The following is a 23098-nucleotide window of genomic DNA, read 5'->3' on the forward strand; positions in this document are numbered from 1 at the left end:
CGTCTCCACCTCTCAGGCCCTGGAGCATCCCTACCAGCCCATAACCTCCGCCTCGACTTTGTAGGTCTCAGAGTAGTGGTCCAGGATATCCTGCTTGCTGCGTCCAGGTCTCAGTCTCAGCGAGACATCGAGGTGTTTCGGGTGGAAAGTGATGAGTCCCTGGACAAAGCCCGTGTCGACGTTCAGATCGAGCTCCTGCCCTTCCTGCGCCGGCAGCACATCAAATGCCCACAGCACCTTGGCCAGCCCCAGTATCAGGCTCTGCTTGGCCAGCAGCATTCCGGGACAGACGCGGCGCCCGAATCCAAACGCGTACGTGGCCCGAGCGCTCGCCGATGCAGAGCCCTCCATGGCGGCCGGGTCGTGCGCCGCGCCCGGCCGCATCCCGAAGGGGTGGCGCAGGAACCGTTCCGGCTCGAACTTCTCGGGCGACTCGTAGTCCTCAGGAGAGTGGTGTATGTGCCACACGTTGGCGTATACGGCCGTGTGCTTGGGAATCCTGTATCCGTCGTACACATCGTCTTGCGCGGGAGCGTGAGGAATGCCCTGCGGCGCTACAGGCCGCCACCGATTAACCTGTGTATTTATTGTCATTTGTTAATAACGCAAATACCTACCCAGTCTCTCTTTTGTCAGCATCTTTTGAGAGTTACTTACCTCGTGCCAAAATGCCTCTGTGTAGGTCAGGCGAGCCACGTCAGCAGACTTTAACGGCGCCCCCCCGACACTTGCAACACCTCGTCCCGGATGCGTTGCTGCACATCTGGGTACTTGGCCACGACCATCAGCATGGTGGAAAAGGTGGCAAGCGACGTGTACATGGCGGCGGCCACGATGTTCCACGCCGTGAGGCCCAGGTCCGTCCACACGTCCTTGTCTCGGTTCTCCCGCTGCTCCCGCAGCATCCTGGCCCCCAGGCTCTCGTAGTAGTCCCCTTTTTCGGATGTGTTGTTGTTGGGGCTCTTTTCGTCCAGCGCCGCGCGGTGCTCCTTGGCGGCGCTGAGGAACTGCTCTGCGATCTCGAACACGTCCTTTGCGACGGCGTGTGACTTGGCCCTCCACCCGGCCATGCCAAACTTGCCGGGGAGGTACCGGAGCACCGGGATTCTGTCCATCAGGTTGGGCTTGTGCAGCATCATGTAGCCGGCGGTGCGGCGTCGGAAGGCGTCCATGTCAAAGCCGTGGTGGGCCATGGCGTCCGGCCGCCGCCCAACCACGGCGATGCACGGCACGCTCGTGACCCAGCTCAGGATGATGTCCTCGAGCTCGGCGCGCCGGGTGGTCGGGCCCGCCTCGAGCAGCGCAACCAGCGCACGGGCCGTCTCGGCGTCGTTCATCGGGTGCAGGCGCGCGACGGCGGCCGCGCTGCCGAGGCCGCCGTTGAACTCGCGGCGCCACCGCGTCAGCCAGGGCCCGCTATCGTGGAAGAGGGAGGCGGGCACGTGGTGGGTCTGGAACTTCCACTTCTCGTCCTCGCCGTTCGGTCGCGGCCGGTCGCTGTAGATGGCGCCGCGCCGCTCGAACAGGTCGCGCACCATCCGCGCGCTGTTCAGCACCACGATGTTGGTGGCGCCCAGCTTGACGCCCAGCGGCCTGTCTTGGCCGTACTTGTGTGCCCAGGCGCTGTAGGTCAAGGCAGGAATCGATTTGTTGATCTGGAAGAGGCTGCCGAAGCCCGGGAGACCGAGCGGCCCCGGGGGGAAGCCCCTCGGGCGGTGAGTGTAAGAAAGGAGTAGAAAGAAGACGGCATTGCCGGCGACAAGAAGGGCAGCCGAGATGAGGAAGCGGGGAGAAAGGATGAGTGCAGTTATGTCCGTCATGGCACTCGAATTCGTTGAAGTCATATTGGGGATGCTGACTTGGAAGGTTTGTTGTTGGGGAAAGGGCTTGCTGAGGATGCTAGGGAAAACGGCATTGTGAGACGCACAATGCCTGTCCAAAGGGTAATATAGACTGTGACGAGGCTCATGGCAGAGTAGACCATCGGGTCCGACTCAAGTTGTTCAAACATTTTGGCAAGGCTCCGAACCGGACTGCTAGCTGACAAATTGCCTCTAACGAAAGCAAATGTCTTGATGTGCTCGGAATCGGCGTGTTGGACGGCGTGATTAATCATTACCGATTTCCGGGACCGCAAATCGACAGACGGCGGTGCAGCTCGGTACCTGTAGAATGCCGGTCGTCGGCTCCGATTGAATTCCTTCCGGTCGGGGTTTTGTCTCTCAAGTCGGTGACTGTCGGTCGGAGTTGTCGGTACTTAATCGGCTAGAGACTTAGTAACGGCTTCGAAGAAAGCGGTCGTTTGGACGCATTGGAGTCCGAGGTTCATGGCCACGCCTTGGCATGCGTCGACTAAGACTACCGAGGAAGGTACTTTTTTTTTCTTTTTTTTTTGAGTTCTTGGTGGTCAGATCCCAAGTCACAGATGACCTGCGTCTCGTGTAAGCAAATTCGTCTATCAGTGTGGTAAGCCGGAAGCTGCCGCGGCAAAATGAACCATGGTCGTCCATGTAGAACCCGGCTTCCTTACGTCCATGCTAAAAGAAAAAAAGAAAAAAAGCCTTGCCTCTATCTCACGGGGTGCACACTCTACCGGGGTTATTGTTATCCAGCTCCCTAGGCCCTGGCTGGAAGGAGGAAGAAGAGAATTTGATTGCAAGCTTCGGTATTCTCTTCTCTTGATTTTAGGGTTCTTGAACATAGCCGTGGCACTACAGCCTCGTGTCTGGAAGAGACAAAGCAATTTGTACGCTCGAGTATGCTGTGACAAGACATTTTTCTATCCTCTATTGCCTGGGCCCTGAGGCCTGACGCCCTTCACCGGCATCGACCAATTCATCCCCCGCTGCTATGCTATGATAAAGCACTATAGGTATCAGACCAATGTCACGCCTGCTTGACGCGCCCCTGTGAAATTTGCGTTGTGGGCACGCGTGTGTGCAATGTGCATCGCCTCCACTGTGTTTTTAAAAAGCCGCCCAAAACTTCTTGGAGTAGAGAACCCTGGCGTAGAAGACAACGGCCGATCCAGCGAGGGACATGACGCCTCCAAAGATCTTGACGTGCAGCCAGCCATTTTCAACCGAACTGGCGCTCTGCAGGATGCGCCCGCCGATGGGCGCCATGGTCAGGGCGGGAACCGAGAGGACGAGCATGACGACGCCGATCCTGTAGCCGATCTGGGGTAGAGGGGACACGGACGCCGGAAGGGCCGCGAGGAGGCTGACGAAGGCGCCCGAGAGGAAGCCGAACGTGACGGCGAAGCCGATGGCGGCCGACTGGTATGTGGCCGGGATCCAGAGGGCCAGCTCGACGATCCCCGACGTGGCACCAGCGAGGACGAACACGTTCCATCGGCCAGCGATGTCAGACCAGTATCCAGAGCCCAGACGGCCGAAAAGACTCGCACCATTGAAGATGGCCACCAGGTAGAGCGACATGGATTCGGACACGTGAGCCTCCTCCAAAGCCTGCAAGGCCAAGTAGTTGACCGGAATGAAGATGCCGTACATCAGGATGAACATTCCCACCAACATGACGACGAAAGGGAACTCCTTGAAGGGAGCGGCCAGGGTTGCGGCCCGTCCTGCATTTGACACGGCCACCGTCTTCTTGGGCCCTGGCGCGGTTCTCGGCCGGAGGGTGAATATTGCGACGATTTGCAAAGCCAAGATCAGAAAGGCGGCGATCCGCATGGCCCAAGGGTACCCGGTGCTCGGGTTCTGGATCAGGCGATTGATCATGATGGGAAAGACGACGCCACCGATAGACGAGCCGGTCACCATGACGCCCATCGCAAGGCCTCTCTTTTTCTGAAACCAGGTTGCGATAGTCGAAATCGCTGTTGTGGGGTGTGTTGTCAGCAAGGAATCGGATTCCCCCGGATGAGGTCAAGGGATGGAGTCATGGACCATGAGGTCGTGGGACCTGGAAAAACCTACCGGGCGAGTACAGGAAGCTAAGACCGATGGCACTGCAGACGCCCTGCGCCAAGAGGAACTGGTAGTACTCGGTTGCCAGGGACGCCATCATGAGTCCAAAAACATGCAAGAACGTGCCGACCAGAATGAGCGGCGTCGGGCCATACTTGTCGAACAAGAAGCCGACGGCAGGCCCTAGGAAAAAGAGGAAAAAGATCTCGAGCGACGGGATCCATGAAATGGTGCTGCTGTCGTAGTCCTTGAGAGGACCAAATTCGTAATAGCTTTGAAAGACGCCCACGCCTGCCTAAGGAGTTAGCGCCTGGGTAAGTACCAAGAAGGAATCGGGGCCGGGTAAATGTTCCATGTCAGCTTCGGGACGGGCCGGCGGAGCTTACTGTTCATCCAGCCGAAGCTATTGAAGGAGCAGCACCAGGCGCCGAGAACGGCAAGCCACGCGCCGGTGCCGCCATCAGGGGGGCCGGAGTCGGCTTGCAGCTGTACCTCGTTATCTGACTTGTTGTCAGGACCTTGAGACAGCTGTGATTCGTCGGGTGATTGGAACACCCCCTCCCCGGTGTCGGTGTCGGTTGGCGCAGCCTTTTCGAAAGACATGTTTTCCTGCTTGCGAAGACCACTTCGGGAAACGAGAATTGATCACTGTGCGAGTCAGAGGCAAAAGTACGCGAGAAGAGAAACTAGCGATGAGTTGGTGACGGCGTTGTAAAGTAGCTGGAAGCCTTCCTCAATTTCTCAATTTTGTTTGTTTTCGTTTGACGGAATGCTGGTCCGCGACCTCGCTCGCTTACAAATACGAAAAACCAGCTGGCGCTGGAAATGTACCTAATCAGGGCGTTTTGAATAAGCAAATGGAGGGGCACGGTCTTGGGGTTACACAAAGACGCGGCTCGGCTTTCCGGACGGAACGCGAGCTTGTCAGCTTTACCTTTCATCAGATATGATTATCGTCTTCGGCGGTCTTCAGCATCCACTGTTGACCGACTTCGATCACAACTTGAATCCTACCCAACATTCGCTCAACATTCACTGCAACCTAAGAAATGCTTATCACGCTGCGCCCCCGCGCCTTGGCTCATGGCACGGCTCGCTCAGGAATGAGCTTGTCAGTGCTTGTCTCTCGGTAGGCGGCTGACGTAAGGGTCTTGGATTGTCATTAGTAGGTATGTACCTAGGTAGATAAGATACGAATGATAACTACCAGATCAGGAATGTCAACTATACAATCCACGATTCCACCCCTGGTTTGTTCACTAGCTTGGTACTTCAAGTAGGGGTAAAGATCGATATTCTTGATAAAGCTCCTGATAAGGATGCTATTCTTCTGGAATAAAGCCTTATAGCGAGTCCTTAAAGTATGGCCCCTAGGGAGGACTAATTTGCAGGAAGTGCTCTGATTGTTGTGTATGTGCTTGATGGCCATGATCAAGTGTGGAGCGATCGGTCGAGAAGGGAGATCGGCAAGTTGTGGGTCGGATCGGAGGGATTTGGTTGGCCGCATGCCGGGTAAGGCGCGACTGGAAAAGGGAAAGCGTAGTGGGGGAATGGTCCGAGCTAACAAACAACTTGAAACCAGCATTGAATTGAGCGACCCGCCTGCTTGCACTCCCATGCCTGGCTGCTCGCACCCCCATCTAACCGCATTCGAAAGGCGCCGAGGAGTCAAGCCACACTAAATTTTGCAGGCGACTTCCCCCAACTTGCCTATCAATATCACATAACAACCATATACCGAAGGTCTGAATGAATTTCTAGAGAGCTTACTAGAACTAGCTAGATTACTTAAGAACGCATCGAAATTTAGGGTACGTATAATATATCTACTAGCCTAAACTACATACCTTCCTAGTACGGGCGGCACCTAGTGCTCGAACCGAACCTCGCCCTATATGTATATACGCCCCTAGGCCCGCCTTTAGAACTACGCCTATACCATTGCCTATACCTATTTAGTAGAGAGGTCCATAAAGTTATAGAATTAGTCTACCTAGTATGATATTTGAAATGCAGTTGGCGATGGCTTTAGCAATCGAGTCGGAATTGCCGTAGCGACGATGACGGCGGCGATATGGCGATGGGGAGGTTCGAGGAAGTTGCCTGCAGAATTTAGTGTGGCTTGACTCTGCGGCGCCCTTCTGAATGCGGTTAGATAGGGGTGCAAGCAGCCAGGCATGGGAGTGCAAGCAGGCGTATCGGAATTGAGCTACCATTGCGAAAGAGTGTGGGTCCATAATTTTTACATGTCTACTGCAACTGCAACTGTTTGATGAGACACTGATGAGAGCGCTTCGTGTAAGCTGCAGCTGGGGCAATAACTTCAATTCCCCCGTCGGCCCTGCACCTGTACGGCTGGGTCATTGATTTGCGTGTAATATGACGCGTTTCGGTGAGATACAGCAACAGCAAGGAACTTTTGGTATCCGGATAAGCTACGGTATTGTAAATGGCGGTCACAAGAAGGTAGGTACTTACGGATATTCTTGTACAGAAACCAGTGAGGCAAGGAACGTTTCTTCAACGCATCATATTACGCATGTCACAATCCCTATATGCACCTTATCTTACTCAGCGTAGCAGAGGATTTGCTGACCCCGCGTATACGGACGGTATCATGGCTTGATGTGATCATGGCTCGGTACGAACAACAGCAAATCATCATCGACACCCTGCACTGCAGCTGTGAGTCGGCGGCGTGCGTACTCGGAGAACTGAGGCTCATCTAGGAAACTGTGAGCCTCGCAATGCTGGAAGAATGCGTGATCAGTGGCCCTGGAGTGAAAACAAAGCGGGTTCCGTGGTTAAATCTGGCCCCCGTGCAACCAGCTTCACCAAACGGGCCCTCTTTTCCCATTGCTACTCTTCATCTAAAAGAATTGCTTCTTTTAGCAGATCCTCAATTTCCTCAATCTTCATCTCCGGTCGGCTCTCTTCGGCGTACCATGTCACCTGCACATCGCCAGTCCTGCGACCGCTGTCGCCAGCAGAAAGTGAGGTGCTTGCGAGACAACAATGCTTCTGTCGCAGGCCCAGGCCGGGGTTCCGCTTCCCTGTTGTGCGACCGCTGCGCAAAAGCAGGAACGGAGTGCGTGTACAGTGGTATGTTTCATGCGTTCTCATCAATGCTCCAACCGCAACCGCACAACCTTCTCGTCGTCCAGTAACATCACTTGACGGGAATAAAGAGTGGTGCGGACCGCGGTACGGGTGCCAGAGCGGATGAACAGACGATCAGCGCTGCAGACGATGGAACCCAGCTAGCTGACCAATCTTTCACACACAGAGAAACAACGAGGCCATCGCCGTCGCTGTTCTGTTCGCTCGCCTGTTCGCTCGCCTAGCGAAATTAAAGCCACAGATCTCTTCGACCTCGGGCCGGCCTTTGGTAATGTTGATGGGACGCCCAGGTCATCGACTGGTCCCTCCCACGTCATTACCGCCTTGATGGGTCACCCTTCTTCCGGCCTGCATGTTGACGAAAGCGAGACGGGTGCCGGCGGCTTCGGGGCACCGGACGCAGAGAACCACCTGCTGCCACTTCAAATCCCCCCAACTTCAATCGAGTCACTCGCCAGCTTGCTAGCAGAGGCCGTATCTGCTTCATCCACGCCGGCGCTGCCCTTTTATGACGCCATCGCCCCAGCTCCATTGATGGAGATCGACGCCGACCACGAAGACACAACGAGCTTCTTGTTCTCACAGCTGACGGCCGTGAGCCAAAGGGCCATGCGGACAGCCCGCCGTCTCGCCCGCTCCGGCACCGGTGCAGGGGCAACCACCCTGATGGTGTCGTCGCCCGAGGTGAACGAGGCTTTGGAGGACACGAATACGCTGATAAGCACCGTCAACCATATCATGACAATGACCACGACTGATTGCGCCGCACTGGCCTTCTCAGCTCTCGCTTGTCACCAAAACCTCATGACGCTCTTCCGAGCCATTTGCGATGCCATACAGGGTAGACTGCAGGCCAAGAAAGAAGAACGGGAACAACAACAGCAGCAACAGCAACAACAGCAGCAACAGCAACAACAACAACAACAACAACAACAACACGCCGCCCGAGACAACAGCGGCGTGGGACCTCTCAATGTCGCCCAGTTCGTCATGGTGCTGCAATTGCTGATGCATCTCATCACCCGCATGGGCCGCTTCTTGGTGATATCGCCCACGACGACTGAGCAGGAGAGCCAGTTTTTCGCACCAGCTGCCATGCTCGACGGCAGCACTATGGCCACCGACGACTATGGGATTGACATTGTCTCCGGTCAGTCTACTGCATCGTCAGCCACACCATCGCACCACTCGACGCGCCGCAGTGGTCTGCTTGAGCATGTGCAAGAGATTCTCGGAAACATACCCAGTGAGCGTGAGAGACTGAGGCTCATCATTCAGGAACTGCAGGCGGAAATGGACCATGCGGAAATACACTAGAGGTAGCGAGATGTGTACTACTACATTATACACCCCTGTTCTAGACCTGTGGCTATAGACTGGATTCAACATCCTTAGTAGCATATGGTGGGTCCCAGAATATGTTCACGCAATGTCCGTGGTAACACACAAAATCAGGTATAGTGTACGGATTACAGTCAAACCCTACACATACCGTTTAGAGACATAACGATTTCCGGCACATACCGGTCAGAATCCTGAGCCCACCATGACATACTAAGGATAACTTGGTTTAAGAACCGAATAGACGGCGCCCGCTATTCTATACTAGCACTTGGAATAAACGCCTGTGGGCGCATCTTTAGTATTTACTTGACTCCTGAATTTATCTCTACCAATTGTCACACCTCCCTCAGAACTCCATGTATTTCTTCAAAAAGTCAAACTGCCTGCGCAAAATCTGCTCCAGATCCTTGAACATCCAGTCCAAATGACCACTTCCCTTCAAGATATCTAACTCCTTGGGGTACCCCATCTGGGTGAAGCAATGCAGCTGGCTGTCCAGGGGGCTCGTCTCGTCGAGCTCGGGCGAGACCATCATGGCGGGCGTCGGGGCGACGTACTTGACGACGTGGAGCAGGTTCCAGGCCAGGCACTTGTAGTACGTCTGCACCGAGATGCGGTTCTCGAGCGCGATGCCGAGGCGCTCGAGCGCGGGCACGATCTCCGGCGCCATCTCCTGCCCGTTGGGCATGTTGCCGTCCTCGTCGATGTAGGGCAGGTACATGGGGCTCTGGCCCGACAGCAGCTGGCTCGTCCGGTCGTGCATGGCGAGCTCCAGCAGAGGCTTGCGCCTCTCGGGGCTGCCGTCCGTGTTGATCATGGGTGCCATGGCTATGGTGGCCGCCACACGCTTGCTAAAATGAAAGAGAAAAAAGGAAAAGTCTGGATTAGCTTCGAGGGGGCCACGGCAAGGCACGTCTGGGCAGAATCGTTGCGCACGTACTCAAATGCGGTCGCCGCAAGGGTGACGTTCCCTCCCCAACATAAACCCCACAGTGCGATCTTTGCCTCGTCGACCAGAGGATGTTCCTTGAGCCAGGTCACGATGTCATGGAGGTCCTCGATCTGCTGACGAGGGTCGACCTCATTTCTGGGCTCTCCTTCGCTCGCGCCTATGCCGCGCGGATCATAGAGAAGAGTGGTGACGCCGTGTTCCTGGAACCACTTTGCAATGTCGGGCAGGTTGGCATCCTTGGGGAAGTTGAACTACAGAAGGGGGCCAGGCACACACACCCCATGCGTCAGTTTTCCCAGCCGTCTTCTTCCATGAACGGGTCTGGAATTGCAAGAAAATAGACGAAAGTTAGTTAGGAAAGGTAGGTAGTTACCCCTGGCGTCATTATCATGGCCGGGCCACGTGAGGCGGCGGGAAACAGCCATCCGCGCAGCGTAGTGCCGTCAAGAGTTTTGATATCGGCATCGAGGCGAGGTGGGGCCGAGTCCGCCATTTTTGCGTGTTCAAACTTCGGTGCCACGGGAGAACAGCAAAGTGACTCGGGAAGATGATGGAGATGAGTGCAGCGCAGTGCTGACTACCTAGTACCCACTGAAAGACCTGCAGCCGGCTGGATGAGATTCAAAATATAGGTGGTAGTCATGGGTGGTTGAAACGACCGAGGTGGAAAGAATCAATTTGAACTTGAAGACGGAAGAGACTAAGTAATGTGTGGCGAGTTCAAGGGCAATCAAGCAACGATGTAAGTCGGCGTCGGAGAGCACGGTCTAACATGTAAGCTGGAAGGAGATTGCTGACTGTGCCGCCCCTCTAGGCGACCGATCGGGTCCGACCAATTCTTGGTGGACCGGGAACTTGGAAATCAGGTGTCATCGGGGCTGAATCTCGTCGGCCCTGCACCGGTACGGCTGGATCGGTGATCAATGATTCCGGCTTACGTTATTAGACGCTCTCCGACTCGGAAATACAGCGATCATTAGGTAGTCTCGAGCGCCGGACGAGAGGTACCTAGGCTACTACCTTAGCGTCGCATTCTGCTCCGAACGCCTGAAAAGCGAGACGAACCCCAGGAATCACGGAGCTTGAACTTCGGGCGGACTCAGCTTATTATACCAAATGTGGAAACATCCCAGCATCATGTACGAAGTTGAACTTCTCTTCGGATTCAGGACTCTTGTTTAATAGTAGGCAACAAATAATCACAATACTCATGCAAAAATCCAAGCCAAGATCAAATTGGGTCTAGTCATCTCTAGTGTAGCTGTAATCTGTGTAACGCCTGCAGTCCATCTACTGACTACCTAGGTAGTACCTCCTACTACGCCATGAGCGGCACAATCAGCCTCTTCGCATTATGCACCCTCCCCGTCTTCAAGTCCTCCAGGGCCGCGGGTAAATTGTCAAGGCCGCCGCCCAACACTTGCACGCCGTCGGCCAGCGTCCAGTCGGCTCGCACGTCCCGCCGCGTGTACTTGACGGCGATGGCACTAGCGGGTTTCTCGAAACCGAAGTAATACGACGAGCCGAAGCCGGAGCCGAGGGCCTCGTAGCACATCTTCATGGTGGCCTCATCGGCGATGCAGTCCAGCGCGTAACGGAGGCCATTGTCGGTGTGCACGCGGATGTCGGCGCCGCAAGCCGGCGAGTGGCTGTCGAAGCACGCGGCGGCGCCGTATTCCCGGCACAGGGCGTTGTCGGCGGGCGAGCAGGTCACGATCGGGGTGTAGCCGGCCAACTTGAGGAGCTGTGTGGCCAAGGTGCCGGCGGCCGTCGCGCCGCCGGAAACGAGCACAGTGGTGGTGTTGACCGTGTTGTTGTTGTTGCCGCCGCCGCCGTGCATCATCGACAGCTGGCCACCGACGGCGGCGAGCCCCATGCCGATCGAACATGCCTCGGCGAAGTCCATGGCGTCGGGCACGCGGCAGCTGCTATCTTGCCCGGCCAGCGCGAACTCGGCAAAGGCGCCTCCTTCGCTCTTGTCCGTGGCGTCTGCAGCTGGGCCGGAGGAGCTCGCGACGACGCGGTCGCCCACCTGGAACCGCGTCACGTCCTCGCCCAGCCCGGCGACGGTGCCGGCGAAGTGAGCAACAGCGTTGGAGGCATCGCGTGGGTTGAAAGCAACCGAGTGAACGCGGACGAGCAACATGCCGCGTGGAGGGACGGGAATTGGGGCGTCTTGGGCGAGGCGGTAGCGGCTGCCCGAGTCGGCGCCCACAAGAGCTCTCATAGTGTCTGGCATTGGGATTGATAGGTCAAGGTAGGTAGGCTTGGGCTCGCTCACGGAAGTTCACAAAAAGAGACTCGAGAATGTCTGAGTTCTCACTTCATGGATATATCATTATCACTCTCATTATTCATACCTTGAACCCAACTTTGCTCTAGGTTCCTTGTCCGGAGCTCTGGCCTTGTAAAGCGCAGCTCAGCCACAAGCGTAACGAATCAAACGGCGCAGCAACAGGCCTCTTCGGCGTTCCGTTGTGTATAGTCCCGATCTTACATCAGAGCGGCCGGAATCTCCGATCGGGCCGGAGCGGTAATACCGATGTAAGCCAAGTCTCGTTAGCTAGTTGTACCGGTTGCAATCCGAACAGCGACCGCTTCCGTGTTCCGCCTTGAGGCTTCCTGTGTCTCTTTCATCTTGTCGGACCGGGATCGGAGCCGTCACCGTTATGTTGCCGCAGTTGCAAATGGAGGCCGGATAGGCGAAGGAGCCAAGGTTATTTATTACACGTCTTGTTTCCAACCCGATCGGCCAAGAATCCTCACCCCGGGCTTGATATAGGCTACCTCAATTCTCGAGCTCGACGCCGTCGCAGTATCATCATTTATAGATTGTTCGAGGACATCAAGGGAACAGTCTCGAGTCGGACCACCTCGCATACAGCGCTTCACCTGAATTCAAGCAAGAGACCTGATCCCACGTCACCATAGGTAGTCGGCCCGAGATGTTCGCAAGCAAGCAGCCCATTGCCATTGTAGGCAGCAGCTGCCGTCTCCCCGGCGGGGCGACCTCGCCGTCCCGGCTGTGGGAACTCCTGGAGACGCCTCGCGATGTGGTGCAGGAAATACCAGCGAGCCGCTTCAACACCGAGGCATTCTACCATGCAGACAGCCAGCACCATGGAGTAAGCTCCCGTCCTTCTTCCCCTTAGGTACCTTAGGTGTGCGAATGGAGGAAAATATCTTACACAAAGCCCAGAGTACCAACGTCAAGCACGCCTACCTCCTTGATGAAGATCCCCGTGGATTCGACCGCGACTTCTTCTCCATCAACCCCAAGGAAGCCGAGGCCATGGATCCCCAGCAACGACTGCTCCTCGAGACGGTGTACGAGGGCCTGGAATCGGCCGGGTACTCGATGCAGCAGCTCCGGGGATCGTCTACCGCCGTATTTGTCGGCTGCATGTTCTACGATAACCAGTACACCGCGATCCGGGGCATCGACAGCCTGCCTCAGTACCACGCGACAGGGACCGGGTCGTCGATCTTGTCCAACCGGGTGTCGTACTTTTACGACTGGCGCGGTCCGTCCGTGACCCTCGACACGGCCTGTTCGTCGAGTCTGGTCGCCCTGCATCAGGCAGTCAGTGCCCTCCGGAACGGCGAGGCTAGCATGGCTGTTGCGGCCGGCTCGAATCTCATCCTGGGTCCCGAGCCCTTCATCAGCGAGTCCAAGGTTTGTCACTACTAGTACTACCATACCAACCTGTCACCTGCACCCACCAGACAGACGTCTTTTTAATAATACCTCCTAACGCGAAGAAATGACTGACACCTCTCCACCTTAGCTCAACATGCTGTCCCCGAATGGGAGATCCTTCATGTGGGATTCGCAAGCAGATGGATACACGCGCGGCGAAGGCTTCGGCGTCGTCTTCCTCAAGACGCTGAGCCAGGCCATCGCCGACGGGGACCACATCGAGTGCGTCATCCGCGAGACGGGCGTCAATTCGGACGGCAAGACGCCGGGCATCACGATGCCGAGCTCCGAGTCGCAGGCGCGGCTGATCCGGGACACGTACGCCAGATGCGGGCTCGATCTGTCGCGAGAGTCCGATCGTCCACAATACTTTGAGGCTCACGGCACCGGCACGCCGGCGGGCGACCGTAAGTACCTTAACCAAGTTTTCTTGTCAACTTTGGCGGTCGGGCCTGCACTAACACACCATCTCTCTGCCTTATTAGCCATCGAAGCCCGAGCGATCCAGAGCGTCTTCTTCCCCAATGACGGCGGCGACACTGAGCACCGTGGTGAGCTCGTGGTGGGCAGCATCAAGACGATCATCGGCCACACCGAGGGCACGGCCGGGATCGCGGGGGTGCTCAAGGCGTCATTGGCGCTGCAGCACGGCCGCATCCCGGCGAACCTCCACTTCCAGAAGCTGAACCCCAAGATCCAGCCGTACTACACCAACCTACGCATCCCGACCGAGACGGAGCCCTGGCCCAGCGTGCCACAGGGAAGCGTGCGACGAGTCAGTGTCAACAGCTTCGGCTTTGGCGGCACGAATGCCCACGCCATCCTCGAGAGTTACGAGGGCGGCGGTAGTGGTACCGGAGCCGATGGTTCCAAAACCCCCGACTCGGGCTTTGACTCGGCCTCTTCGACCTCCTCTCAGGCCGGCGATGGTGAAGGTGACGGTGACCATGAACCCATTAAAGTCAACAAAAAAGCCCAGGAGGAGGCTGCGCTAGTCGGACCGTTCGTCCTGTCGGCGCACTCGAGTGTCGCGCTGGCCGCCAATGCCAGCGCCCTGGCCAGCCATCTTCGCGGCCCCCACTCGGACAACATCGACCTCACAGCCCTGGCATACACGCTGTTCCGGCGCACGCCATTTGCCTTCCGCGCGGCCTTCTCAGCCTGCTCGACGGCCGCGCAGCTCGCGTCCAAGCTCGAGGAAGCCGCCAAGTCGCTCGAGCGCCGACCGGGCGTCAAGTCGGTCTTCCCCGAGGCCCTGCCGCCACGCATCCTGGGCGTCTTCACCGGCCAGGGCGCACAGTGGGCGACCATGGGCCGGGAGCTCTACCACGGCGTCTCCGCCTCGGGACCGTTCCGCGCTGCCATCGACGCCATGCAGCGGAGCCTCGATACCCTGCCGGCCGCCGAGGACCGCCCGACCTGGCGGCTGGCCGACCAGCTGCTCGCCGAGGGCGGGACTTCGCGCGTCGCCGAGGCAGCCGTCTCGCAGCCGCTGTGCACGGCGCTGCAGATCGCCCTGGTCGACACGCTGCGGGCCGCGGGGATCGAGTTCGCCGCCGTGGTCGGCCACTCGTCGGGCGAGATCGCGGCGGCGTACACGGCGGGCTACCTCGACGCCGGCGATGCGATCCGCGTGGCCTACTACCGCGGGCTGCACGCCCACCGCGCACAGGGACCCGGCGCCAAACGCGGCAAGATGATGGCCGTCGGGATGGGCTGGGAGCAGGCGACGGCGTTTTGCGCCGAGTTCGAGGGCGCCCCCCTGGTCGTGGCGGCGAGCAATTCGCCCACGAGCTGCACGCTCGCGGGCGACGCGGACGCCGTCGACGCGGCCTTTGCGCGCCTGCAGCAGGAGGGCACGTTTGCGCGCGTGCTGCAGGTTGACACGGCCTATCACTCGCACCACATGAAGCCGTGCGCCGGCCCGTACCTCGCGTCCCTGAGGGAATGCGGCGTGAAGCTGCGACGTCGCGACCAGCAGCAGCAGCAATGCCGATGGTACTCGAGCGTTTGGGACAATGACGACCACATCCACACGGCTGATGACGGCGGCAGGCTTCTGGAGGGCCAATACTGGGTTGACAACCTGACGCGGCCGGTGAAGTTCAGCCAGGCGTTGGCGCGGGCGCTGGACCAGGACCACGTCTTTGATCTGGCGCTCGAGGTCGGACCGCACCCGGCGCTCAAGGGACCGGCCTCGGAGACGATCAAGACGTCGGCGGCCGGTCTTGTCTCGCTACCCTACGCCAGCGCCCTGAAGCGAGGGCAAAATGCGGTCGAGTCCCTCACGGAAGCCCTGGGTACGGTTTGGACTCTGTTCCCGTCGCCGCCCACGGGACGCCCCATTGTCACCTTTGACGGCGTGCGTCGGGCCTTTTTGCAACAACAGGATGAGACCGCCGCCGACAGCAACAACATGGAAATCGAACAACATCCTATTAGGGTCCTGAAAGGTCTGCCGCCCTACTCGTGGAATCATGCCACTCCCATCTGGAAGGAGTCGCGGACCTCTCGTCTCTTCCGCGTCGGCAGCCGCCGGGGTCACGGCCGGCACGAGCTCCTGGGCCATCCTGTCGTGTATGGAGGAGGAGGTGGCGGTGCGCGCGACAACAAGCGCGAGGTGCACTGGAAGCAGGTGCTCCGGCTGCAGGAGCTTCCCTGGCTGGCGGGACATGTGATCCAGGGAGAAGTCCTGTTTCCGGCGTCGGGCTACCTGTCCATGGCGTACGAGGCCGCTCTCCAACTTGTTGTTCTCGACGATGACGAGAAGAAGCAGAAGCAGAAACCGGTCCGGCTCGTCGAGCTCCATGATGTCGACATTGTGCGCGCCATGCGCCTCGAGCAGGATTCCGGTCTGGAAGTGGTGCTTACTGTCCGCGTGACGAGCCAGTCGGACGACTGCATCACCGCACAGGTGGCATGCTACAGCGGACCCGTGGACGCGCCGCTGCCGCTGGACGCGCCGCAGACGGCCCTTTCGGCCCACTTCACGGGAGGGGTGCGGCTATGGCTCGGCCGGTCCGAGTCCGAGTCCGACCAAGAGGAGGACAAGGAGAACGAGGTCGAGGTCCTGCCGCGCCGGACTGCTGGGGAGAGTGCCGGGCCCCTGCCGATGGACGCACTGGACATGGAGCAGCTCTACTCCAGCCTGGCCGAAGTTGGCCTGCAGTACGCCGACCCCTTCAAGGCCAAAGCCATGCTGCGCCGGCTCCATCGGGCCACGGTAACGCTGTCCTCGCCGCCCGGGTCGTCGGCCCTCCACGCCTGCATGCATCCTGCGCCGGTCGACACGGCTGCCCAGGGCCTGCTCGCCGCCTTCTCGTTCCCGGGCGACGACCGCCTGTCGACTCTCTACCTGCCGACACGGGTTGACAGTGTCCGGATCGTCCCCCCCAAGCCAAACAGCCGAACTGAGAATGAGAACCTCAGTCAGCAGGAGCAGCTCACTGCCGACGCAACGGTGACCTCGACAGCCGGCTCCACCATTGTGGGTGACATTGACGTGTTCAATGCGGCCACCGACGAGGTCAAGGTCCAGATCCGCGGCATTTGCCTGACGGCGGTAGGCCAGCAGCAGCGTGATGCCTGGCTATACGCCGGAACGAAGTGGGTGCGCGATGCCGACTCGGGCATCGAGCCGGAGCGTGCGGCGACGCTGTCCGAGGAGTTGAACGTGCAGTACGAGGTGCTGTCCCGCGCGTCCTACTTCTATCTCCGGCAGCTGCGCACCCTCCTGCCGCAGGAGATGCTCATCATGAGCAAGTCGTACAAGCGCAACGTGGCGTGGGCGCTGGAGCATCTGCTGCCGCAGATCGAGGCCGGCGCGCACTCGGGCCTGCCGGGATTCAAGCCCGAGTGGAAAGAGGACACGGCCGAGATAATCCAGGCGCTGAGGGAGGAGAGCATCAGCAGCCAGAAGAGCGACGAGGAGAGGTACCACTGCGAAATGCACTGGGACTTCCTGCGCTCCGTGGGCGACAAGCTCATCTCGGTCGTGCGCAGCATGACGCCGTGGGTGCGCATCTGGACGCCGCATCAGCTCGAGTGGGTGTACGCCGACGGGATCGGCTACAGCGCGGCCAACCGCGACGCGGCCACGCTCATCGCGCAGCTCGCGCACCGGTACCCGCGACTGAACATCGTCGACGTGGGCGCCGGCACCGGCGGCACCTCGGGCGCCGTGCTCAAGGCGCTGCAGGAGCAGCAGCTGCAGTACGCGTCGTACCACTACACCGACATCTCGCCCGACGTGCTCGACCGGGCCCGCGTGCTGCACGGCCACCACAAGAACGTGACCTTCCGGAAGCTGGACATCGACAAGGACCCGGCCGGCCAGGGCTTCCCGGACGCCAGCTTCGACCTGGTCATCGCGTCCAAGATCCTGCACAAGCTCCCGAGCCTGGCGGACGCGCTGCGCCGCTGCCGGCAGCTGCTGCGTCCCGGCGGCCAGCTGATCCTGCTCGAGCCGACCGACGACTTCCTCATGTCGCAGATCGTCAAGCTGGCGCTGCCCGACTTCTTCGTCGGCCTCGACGACGGCCGCGTCAACGGCCCCACCGTCGACCTCGAGCGCTGGGACCAGCTGCTCCGGGAGACCGGCTTCGCGGGCGTCGACAGGACGAGCACGCGGACCGTGTCGTACTGCTCCGTCATGGTGGCGCACGCCGTCGACGACACGGTCCGGCTCCTGCGCGAGCCGCTTGCCGCCGCGCCCGAGGCGTTGGCACCAGCGCTTGGCGACGTCGACGTCTTCATCGTGGTGGCTGGAGGGGGCGGTGCTGGTGGTAATGATACGATCACTTCCCATCTCGCATCCCAGTGCCAGAATCTCTTGCAAGCCACGTCTTCCAAGACAGTCACCATCGTCCCCGGGCTCGATGCCGTGGGTACGGCGGCCCAGTACAACATTACCCCGGGCTCTGCCGTACTGTGCCTGGCGGAGCTGGAGCATCCCGTCTTCCAGGAAGAAGGTGATATGGCGCAGCGTTTCCGCGGACTGCAGGAGCTGATGGCCGCCGCCGGGTCCGTCCTCTGGGTGACGACGGGCGCGCGCTCCGGCCGCGATCCCTGCGCCAACATGGTGGTCGGCATGGGCAGCACGCTGCGGGCCGAACGCGGCCCGTCGCTGCGGCTGCAGTTCCTCGACGTCGACAAACCCTCGGCTCTGCTGCTGGAGTCGTCCGAGTCGTCGAAGAATGGGGGCCCCGCCTTGCTGGCCAGGCTGCTCCTCCGCCTCGCCATCTTCGACCCGACAACAAGCGGAGAGGACGTGCTTTGGACGCAAGAGCCCGAGCTGGCCCTGGGCGAGGATGGCGCGCTCTACATCCCCCGCGTGCTGGCACTCGACGCGCCCAATCGGAGGAACGCCGCACGGCGGCGCAGAGTCACGCAGCAGGTCGTCTTGCCTTCTTCTCGGTCTTCAGGGGCGCCGGCTGTCGTGCTAGAGCGTGGTCTGGGTCAGGAGGCGTCAGGATCATGGGAGCTGAAGACAGCCGAGCCGCTGGGAAGCAGTCCGAGTGACGAGGGCAAAGGAGTGGTGCGCGTGCAGGTTACTGCATCTTCCCTGCAGCGATTCACCTGCAGCGACGGCGGCTCCTCGCCTTTGCATGTGTGCATCGGCCGAGACGTGGCATCCGGCGAAAAAGTCGTCGCTCTGTCCGGAGTAAACGGCTCCCTTGTTTCCATCGCCCAAGAACACCACGTCTTGCGGCGCTGGCCGCGGTCCGACAAAGACAACAACAACAACAACAATGACGACGACGACCTGGCATGGCTGCAAACATTCCTGGCGCGGGCGTGTGCCAGCCGCCTGCTCCTCGGCGTCCAGGGGCCTGCGGCGTGGATCCACGGCGCTCCGGCGCAGCTCGGCAAAGCTCTCGACGTAGTGGCCCGCGAGAAGGGCATCGCCATCTTCCAAACCACGTCGTCGACCGCAGGCGCAGCAGCAGGAGGCGTGAAGACGACGTTTGTGCACCCCTACGCGCGGGAGGACGATGTGCTGAATCTCCCGCTTCCCGAGGGCCTGCGGACCTTTGTCAATCTCAATCTCACAACAACGAGTCAAAGTGAAAGTGGTGCTGCCGTCAAGGCCGTGTGCTCTGCCCGGTCGATCGAGATCAAGCAGGTGGGCTGGGCTGACCTGACGGCCGGCTTCGAGGTCAGCGAACTGGACCATCTAGCCAAGAACCATGACGACGTCGTCATGGACCGTCACAGTGGTGGCATCGCGACGCTTGAGCAGGCTTCTGCCGGACTGCTGCAGGTACCCGTGGAGCAGCAGCTCTCCCCCACCGCCGTAGTGGACTGGTGCGCGGCCGAGACCGTCACCGCCGACGTCCCCCCACTCGAGCACGGGGGGCTGTTTGCCCCCGACAAGACCTATCTCCTCTGCGGCATGACGGGCGACATGGGCATCTCGGTGTGCCTCTGGATGGTCGAGCACGGCGCCCGCCACGTGGTGCTGATGAGTCGGAACCCCAACATCTCGTCGCGCATCCTGGACCACATGGCCGCGAAGTTCGGCGCCGACGTGCGTCCCATGGCGGTCGACATCACCAACCTCGCCAGTCTGCGCGCCGCCGTCACCGCCATCAAGGCCGACATGCCCCCCACCATCGGCGGCGTGATGAACGGGGCCATGATCCTGCGCGACCGGCTCTTCCAGAACATGCCGTGGGACGACTTCGCGGCCGTGCTGGCGCCCAAGGTGGCCGGCTCCCGGAACCTGGACGCCGTCCTGCGCGAGCACGAAGAAAAGAAGGAGGAGGGGCAGCCGCCGCTCGACTTCTTCATCTGCCTCTCGTCCATCACGTCCATCGCCGGCAACGTGGGGCAGTCGGCCTATGCGGCCGCGAACCAGTACATGACGGGCCTGGTGCGGCAGCGGCGCCGGCGCGGCCTGGCCGCCTCGGTGCTGCACATCGCCATTTTGACGGGCTTCGGCTACATCCACCGCAGCGACGCCGCCCACGCCGAGACCATGAACAGGGCCCTCCGCACGCGCTACCACAACCAGGCCGAGCCGGATCTGCACGCCATGCTAGCCGAGGCTATTGTCAGCGGCCGTGTGAGTGGCCGCGACGGTGACAGTGACAGTGACAGTGAGCTCATCACGGGTCTGCGCACCGTGTTCGAGGGGGGCGAGAAGCCGCAAGACCCGCGTCTTGCGCGCTATCTCCGGGACGACGACGGGGGTGATGATGACAGCGCAGAGCGTGGTGGTGCGGCGACCTTAAGCGTGCAGGCACAGCTGGCCGAGGTCGGCGCCGATGACGACGCGGGCCAGCAGAGAGCCGTGCTGGAGAAGGCCTTCGCCATCGCGCTGGGCAAGCTGCTCGAGATGGACCCGGACACGATCGACCCGGCGCGGCCGGTCGCCAGCCTGGGCGTCGACTCGCTGGTGGCCATCCGCATCCGCGAGTGGATGCTGCGCGAGATGGGCGTCGACCTGTCCGTCATCAAGGTCATGTCCGACACGTACCCCATGTCGCGCATGTGCGACGACGTCTTGGTCAGTTGGCGCCAGCAGCAGAAGAAGAAGGAAAACTAAGGATGTGTCAACTCGCTAGGTGGTACCTGATGTATGGATTTGGCTTACGATAGAATGACGTCGTTGGACGATGCTTGCTTTTTACCCTTTTTCTCACCACTTCCTTTTCTTCCTGATAGACAGTGTGCTTTTCTTGCACAATCAGAATTTACTTTTTGATCCAATGCTCTGCTCGTATCTCTGGATGGACTTCGAGGGGATGTGATTTCTTCTCCCGCCCACGGGACCCTTCCATGATGCGAGCAGCCCTTGCGAAATGATTGGACCCTTGTGAAAGAACTGAATGCAATGTCTCAGCGAGAGAGAAGGTGCTTCCGGCGGCCCGCTTGGCCACTTGTGTCTGCCTTTGTAGGACACCTCGTTTTCAGTCAAAAGTACTAAGTTCTTTTGTTCTTGTAAAAGCCCCTTAATAAGGAATGAAGAGTATGGTAGGTACCTTACCTAGCAAGGCAAACTGCAGAAAAAGCTTAGTAGTGTCTCGGCCCGAAATGGCTCGTTGATGTGAAGAACTTAGTAGAGGGAAAGGCAAAGTTTTCTCTGCGTGTAACATCACTTTCCCAATTCAGTACTGCTAAGCTGCTTACGATCCGGTCGAAAACCACGCATGCAGTCTTGAGCAGTGCCAGCCGGTCAGCCTGAGTTGACATGGTTGGAACCTGTTCATTGTGTGTCCATACACACAGCAAACAGATCAATCAATAGATATGATGGAGATTCCCCATTCACAAGTCGCTCCTCTAATGATCCATTCTCGCTTCCGGGTATCGCGGACGTAGAGCTGGTCATACCGGTTCGAATTCACACGCAGAGCCGATACGCTCAGAAGCACAGTGGAAACCCCATCCCATTCCCCCTATGCCCACCATGGTGTCTTTCCTCAAAGTTCAGGTCGGGGGATTTAGAGTTTCTGATGGATCATGGGACCACTAGTGATGGCTGCCATTCCCAAATGAGCGTGTACCTTCCTGGAAGGGCATTCTACCCGACGTGACGAGGTAGTGTTGGTACCTTAGTAAGATAGGGGTTCACAGCGGCCTCTCCGTGCCTGGAAGATGGGAACAGCGGTCACCAGTAAGCTGACTGGCGCCGAGGAACAGGCCATCTGTTCTGTGAGCAAGATTCTCAGTCGGGCGATTTGTGTTTGAAATGAAACATGCTTGAACAGGCCAGTTGTTTGGGTCGGTCCTGGCCTGCCGTCCCCACGAGCAGCGCCCACGAGGAAGACATCACATCAGATTGCAGTAGCCACTCAAAACTTTATAAGTGAATGTGCTTTCCAACCAACTCCCCAAACATTTCGTCGTCATCACATACCTTCTTTCTCACTCGACTCTCCATTCCACACCACCTTCTCACTCCCCTCAACACCCTCAAGAATCTCTCTCAGGAAGCTGGCAACATGTCTGCTATCTTCACCTTCCTTGTTGGTCTGCTGGCCACGCTGGGAGCCGCCGAAACGCGCGGCATCACGCCGCATGACATGTACAGCTCGTCCGTGGGCGTGCTCGGCTGCAAGATCAACACCAACCGCGTCGCCTACTGGCCCATGGCCGTCGACTGCGACAACATCTGCGTGCGTGTCTCGCACAACGGCCGCTCGGTCGATCTCCTGCGCATCGACCAGTCCGGCGGCGCCTACGACATCTCATACGACGCCTGGGCCTTCCTGCAGACGGGCCAGAGCGCGCGCGGCAACCCGATCACGGGCGGCGCCGTCAACATGGAGATCAAAACCATCCCCGCCGACAACTGCCTCAAGCTGATGAAGTCGGGAGGCCTGCCGCTGTCGGCCTCCAACAGCATCAACTACGTCGCCGGCTGCCTGGGCAACTCGAACAGCTTCGTCGCCAAGCACTTCCAGCTGTTCAACATCCAGGACCCCGTCTGCCATTGGGGGTATGATGAGCAGTGCAAGCTCGATCTGGCCGTCAGCAACCAGCCGTCGTGCCCGCATGCCCTCGGCAGCACCAAGGGCCGCCTGCCCGACACGGTCTTCAACATCCAGTACGGCACTGGGAAAGTGGTTGCTGCTCCTTGAAGGGAGGCGGATGGATAAGATCGGCTTGGGAATGGGTACACTTCACTCAGGGTGGCGTTTGTTTACTAACTTAGTAGTAAAGGGCGGAGGAACAAGCATCGGTTTCCCTGAAGACACATGGGAAAAGGACTCTGGTTTATTATGGGTTAGTCATCGAAGGCGATGACCAGCTACGCTATGAGGCTAGAGAAAATTGACTTGCTCTCTCCCGCACAAACTGTTCCTCCCTGCTTGTTTGATGCGTGATCGAATCGCTGTAGTTTTGATGCCGTGGACACTACACTGTAGCATTCTGATCGTTTGTTACGGAGTAAACCAACAACATTGAAATCCGTACATCATGGTGTGGTAGCGTTTCACACCGCGTGCCCGAAATTAACGAAGCGCGTCTTTGTCGCGCGTTTTGGTGGAAGAAATGGCGAATGCATGGACCTCTAACCATCAATGAAGTTCAGATAAACCC

General features: G+C 59.0%; 7 protein-coding genes across 7 annotated transcripts; 3 read left to right on the forward strand and 4 right to left on the reverse strand.

Moving 5' to 3' along the window:
* Positions 1 to 30: 30 nt before the first annotated feature.
* Positions 31 to 1820, reverse strand: B0T15DRAFT_487113 (cytochrome P450; the record flags this gene model as incomplete). The annotated part of the gene is made up of 4 exons (XM_062866412.1): positions 31 to 546; positions 658 to 705; positions 738 to 770; positions 1029 to 1820. The coding sequence occupies 4 exons, from the start codon at positions 1818 to 1820 to the stop codon at positions 31 to 33; spliced, it is 1389 nt and encodes a 462-aa protein (XP_062719579.1).
* A 1146-nt stretch (positions 1821 to 2966) lies between these two features.
* B0T15DRAFT_513931 (major facilitator superfamily domain-containing protein) lies at positions 2967 to 4535 on the reverse strand (the record flags this gene model as incomplete). The annotated part of the gene is made up of 3 exons (XM_062868083.1): positions 2967 to 3841; positions 3942 to 4223; positions 4319 to 4535. The coding sequence occupies 3 exons, from the start codon at positions 4533 to 4535 to the stop codon at positions 2967 to 2969; spliced, it is 1374 nt and encodes a 457-aa protein (XP_062719580.1).
* Positions 4536 to 6730: 2195 nt separating this feature from the next.
* Positions 6731 to 8623, forward strand: B0T15DRAFT_284933 (uncharacterized protein). Its single transcript, XM_062863619.1, has 2 exons — positions 6731 to 7034; positions 7221 to 8623. The coding sequence occupies exons 1-2, from the start codon at positions 6948 to 6950 to the stop codon at positions 8367 to 8369; spliced, it is 1236 nt and encodes a 411-aa protein (XP_062719581.1). The 5' UTR covers positions 6731 to 6947; the 3' UTR covers positions 8370 to 8623.
* Positions 8624 to 8742: 119 nt separating this feature from the next.
* B0T15DRAFT_487116 (Alpha/Beta hydrolase protein) lies at positions 8743 to 9841 on the reverse strand (the record flags this gene model as incomplete). The annotated part of the gene is made up of 3 exons (XM_062866413.1): positions 8743 to 9247; positions 9310 to 9599; positions 9722 to 9841. The coding sequence occupies 3 exons, from the start codon at positions 9839 to 9841 to the stop codon at positions 8743 to 8745; spliced, it is 915 nt and encodes a 304-aa protein (XP_062719582.1).
* A 676-nt stretch (positions 9842 to 10517) lies between these two features.
* On the reverse strand, positions 10518 to 11708 carry B0T15DRAFT_541295 (chaperonin 10-like protein). Its single transcript, XM_062869849.1, has one exon. It carries the CDS (start codon positions 11585 to 11587, stop codon positions 10667 to 10669), a length of 921 nt encoding a protein of 306 aa, XP_062719583.1. The 5' UTR covers positions 11588 to 11708; the 3' UTR covers positions 10518 to 10666.
* A 400-nt stretch (positions 11709 to 12108) lies between these two features.
* On the forward strand, positions 12109 to 20763 carry B0T15DRAFT_504957 (uncharacterized protein). Its single transcript, XM_062867516.1, has 4 exons — positions 12109 to 12473; positions 12548 to 13024; positions 13137 to 13455; positions 13534 to 20763. Exons 1-4 carry the CDS (start codon positions 12294 to 12296, stop codon positions 20595 to 20597), a joined length of 8040 nt encoding a protein of 2679 aa, XP_062719584.1. The 5' UTR covers positions 12109 to 12293; the 3' UTR covers positions 20598 to 20763.
* Positions 20764 to 21838: 1075 nt separating this feature from the next.
* B0T15DRAFT_541299 (uncharacterized protein) lies at positions 21839 to 22821 on the forward strand. Its single transcript, XM_062869850.1, has one exon. The coding sequence runs from the start codon at positions 21865 to 21867 to the stop codon at positions 22633 to 22635; it is 771 nt and encodes a 256-aa protein (XP_062719585.1). The 5' UTR covers positions 21839 to 21864; the 3' UTR covers positions 22636 to 22821.
* The last annotated feature ends 277 nt before the right edge of the window (positions 22822 to 23098 follow it).

This window comes from Chaetomium strumarium (genome assembly GCF_033439665.1).
Source record: "Chaetomium strumarium strain CBS 333.67 chromosome Unknown B0T15scaffold_6, whole genome shotgun sequence".
Classification (NCBI taxonomy): domain Eukaryota; kingdom Fungi; phylum Ascomycota; class Sordariomycetes; order Sordariales; family Chaetomiaceae; genus Chaetomium; species Chaetomium strumarium.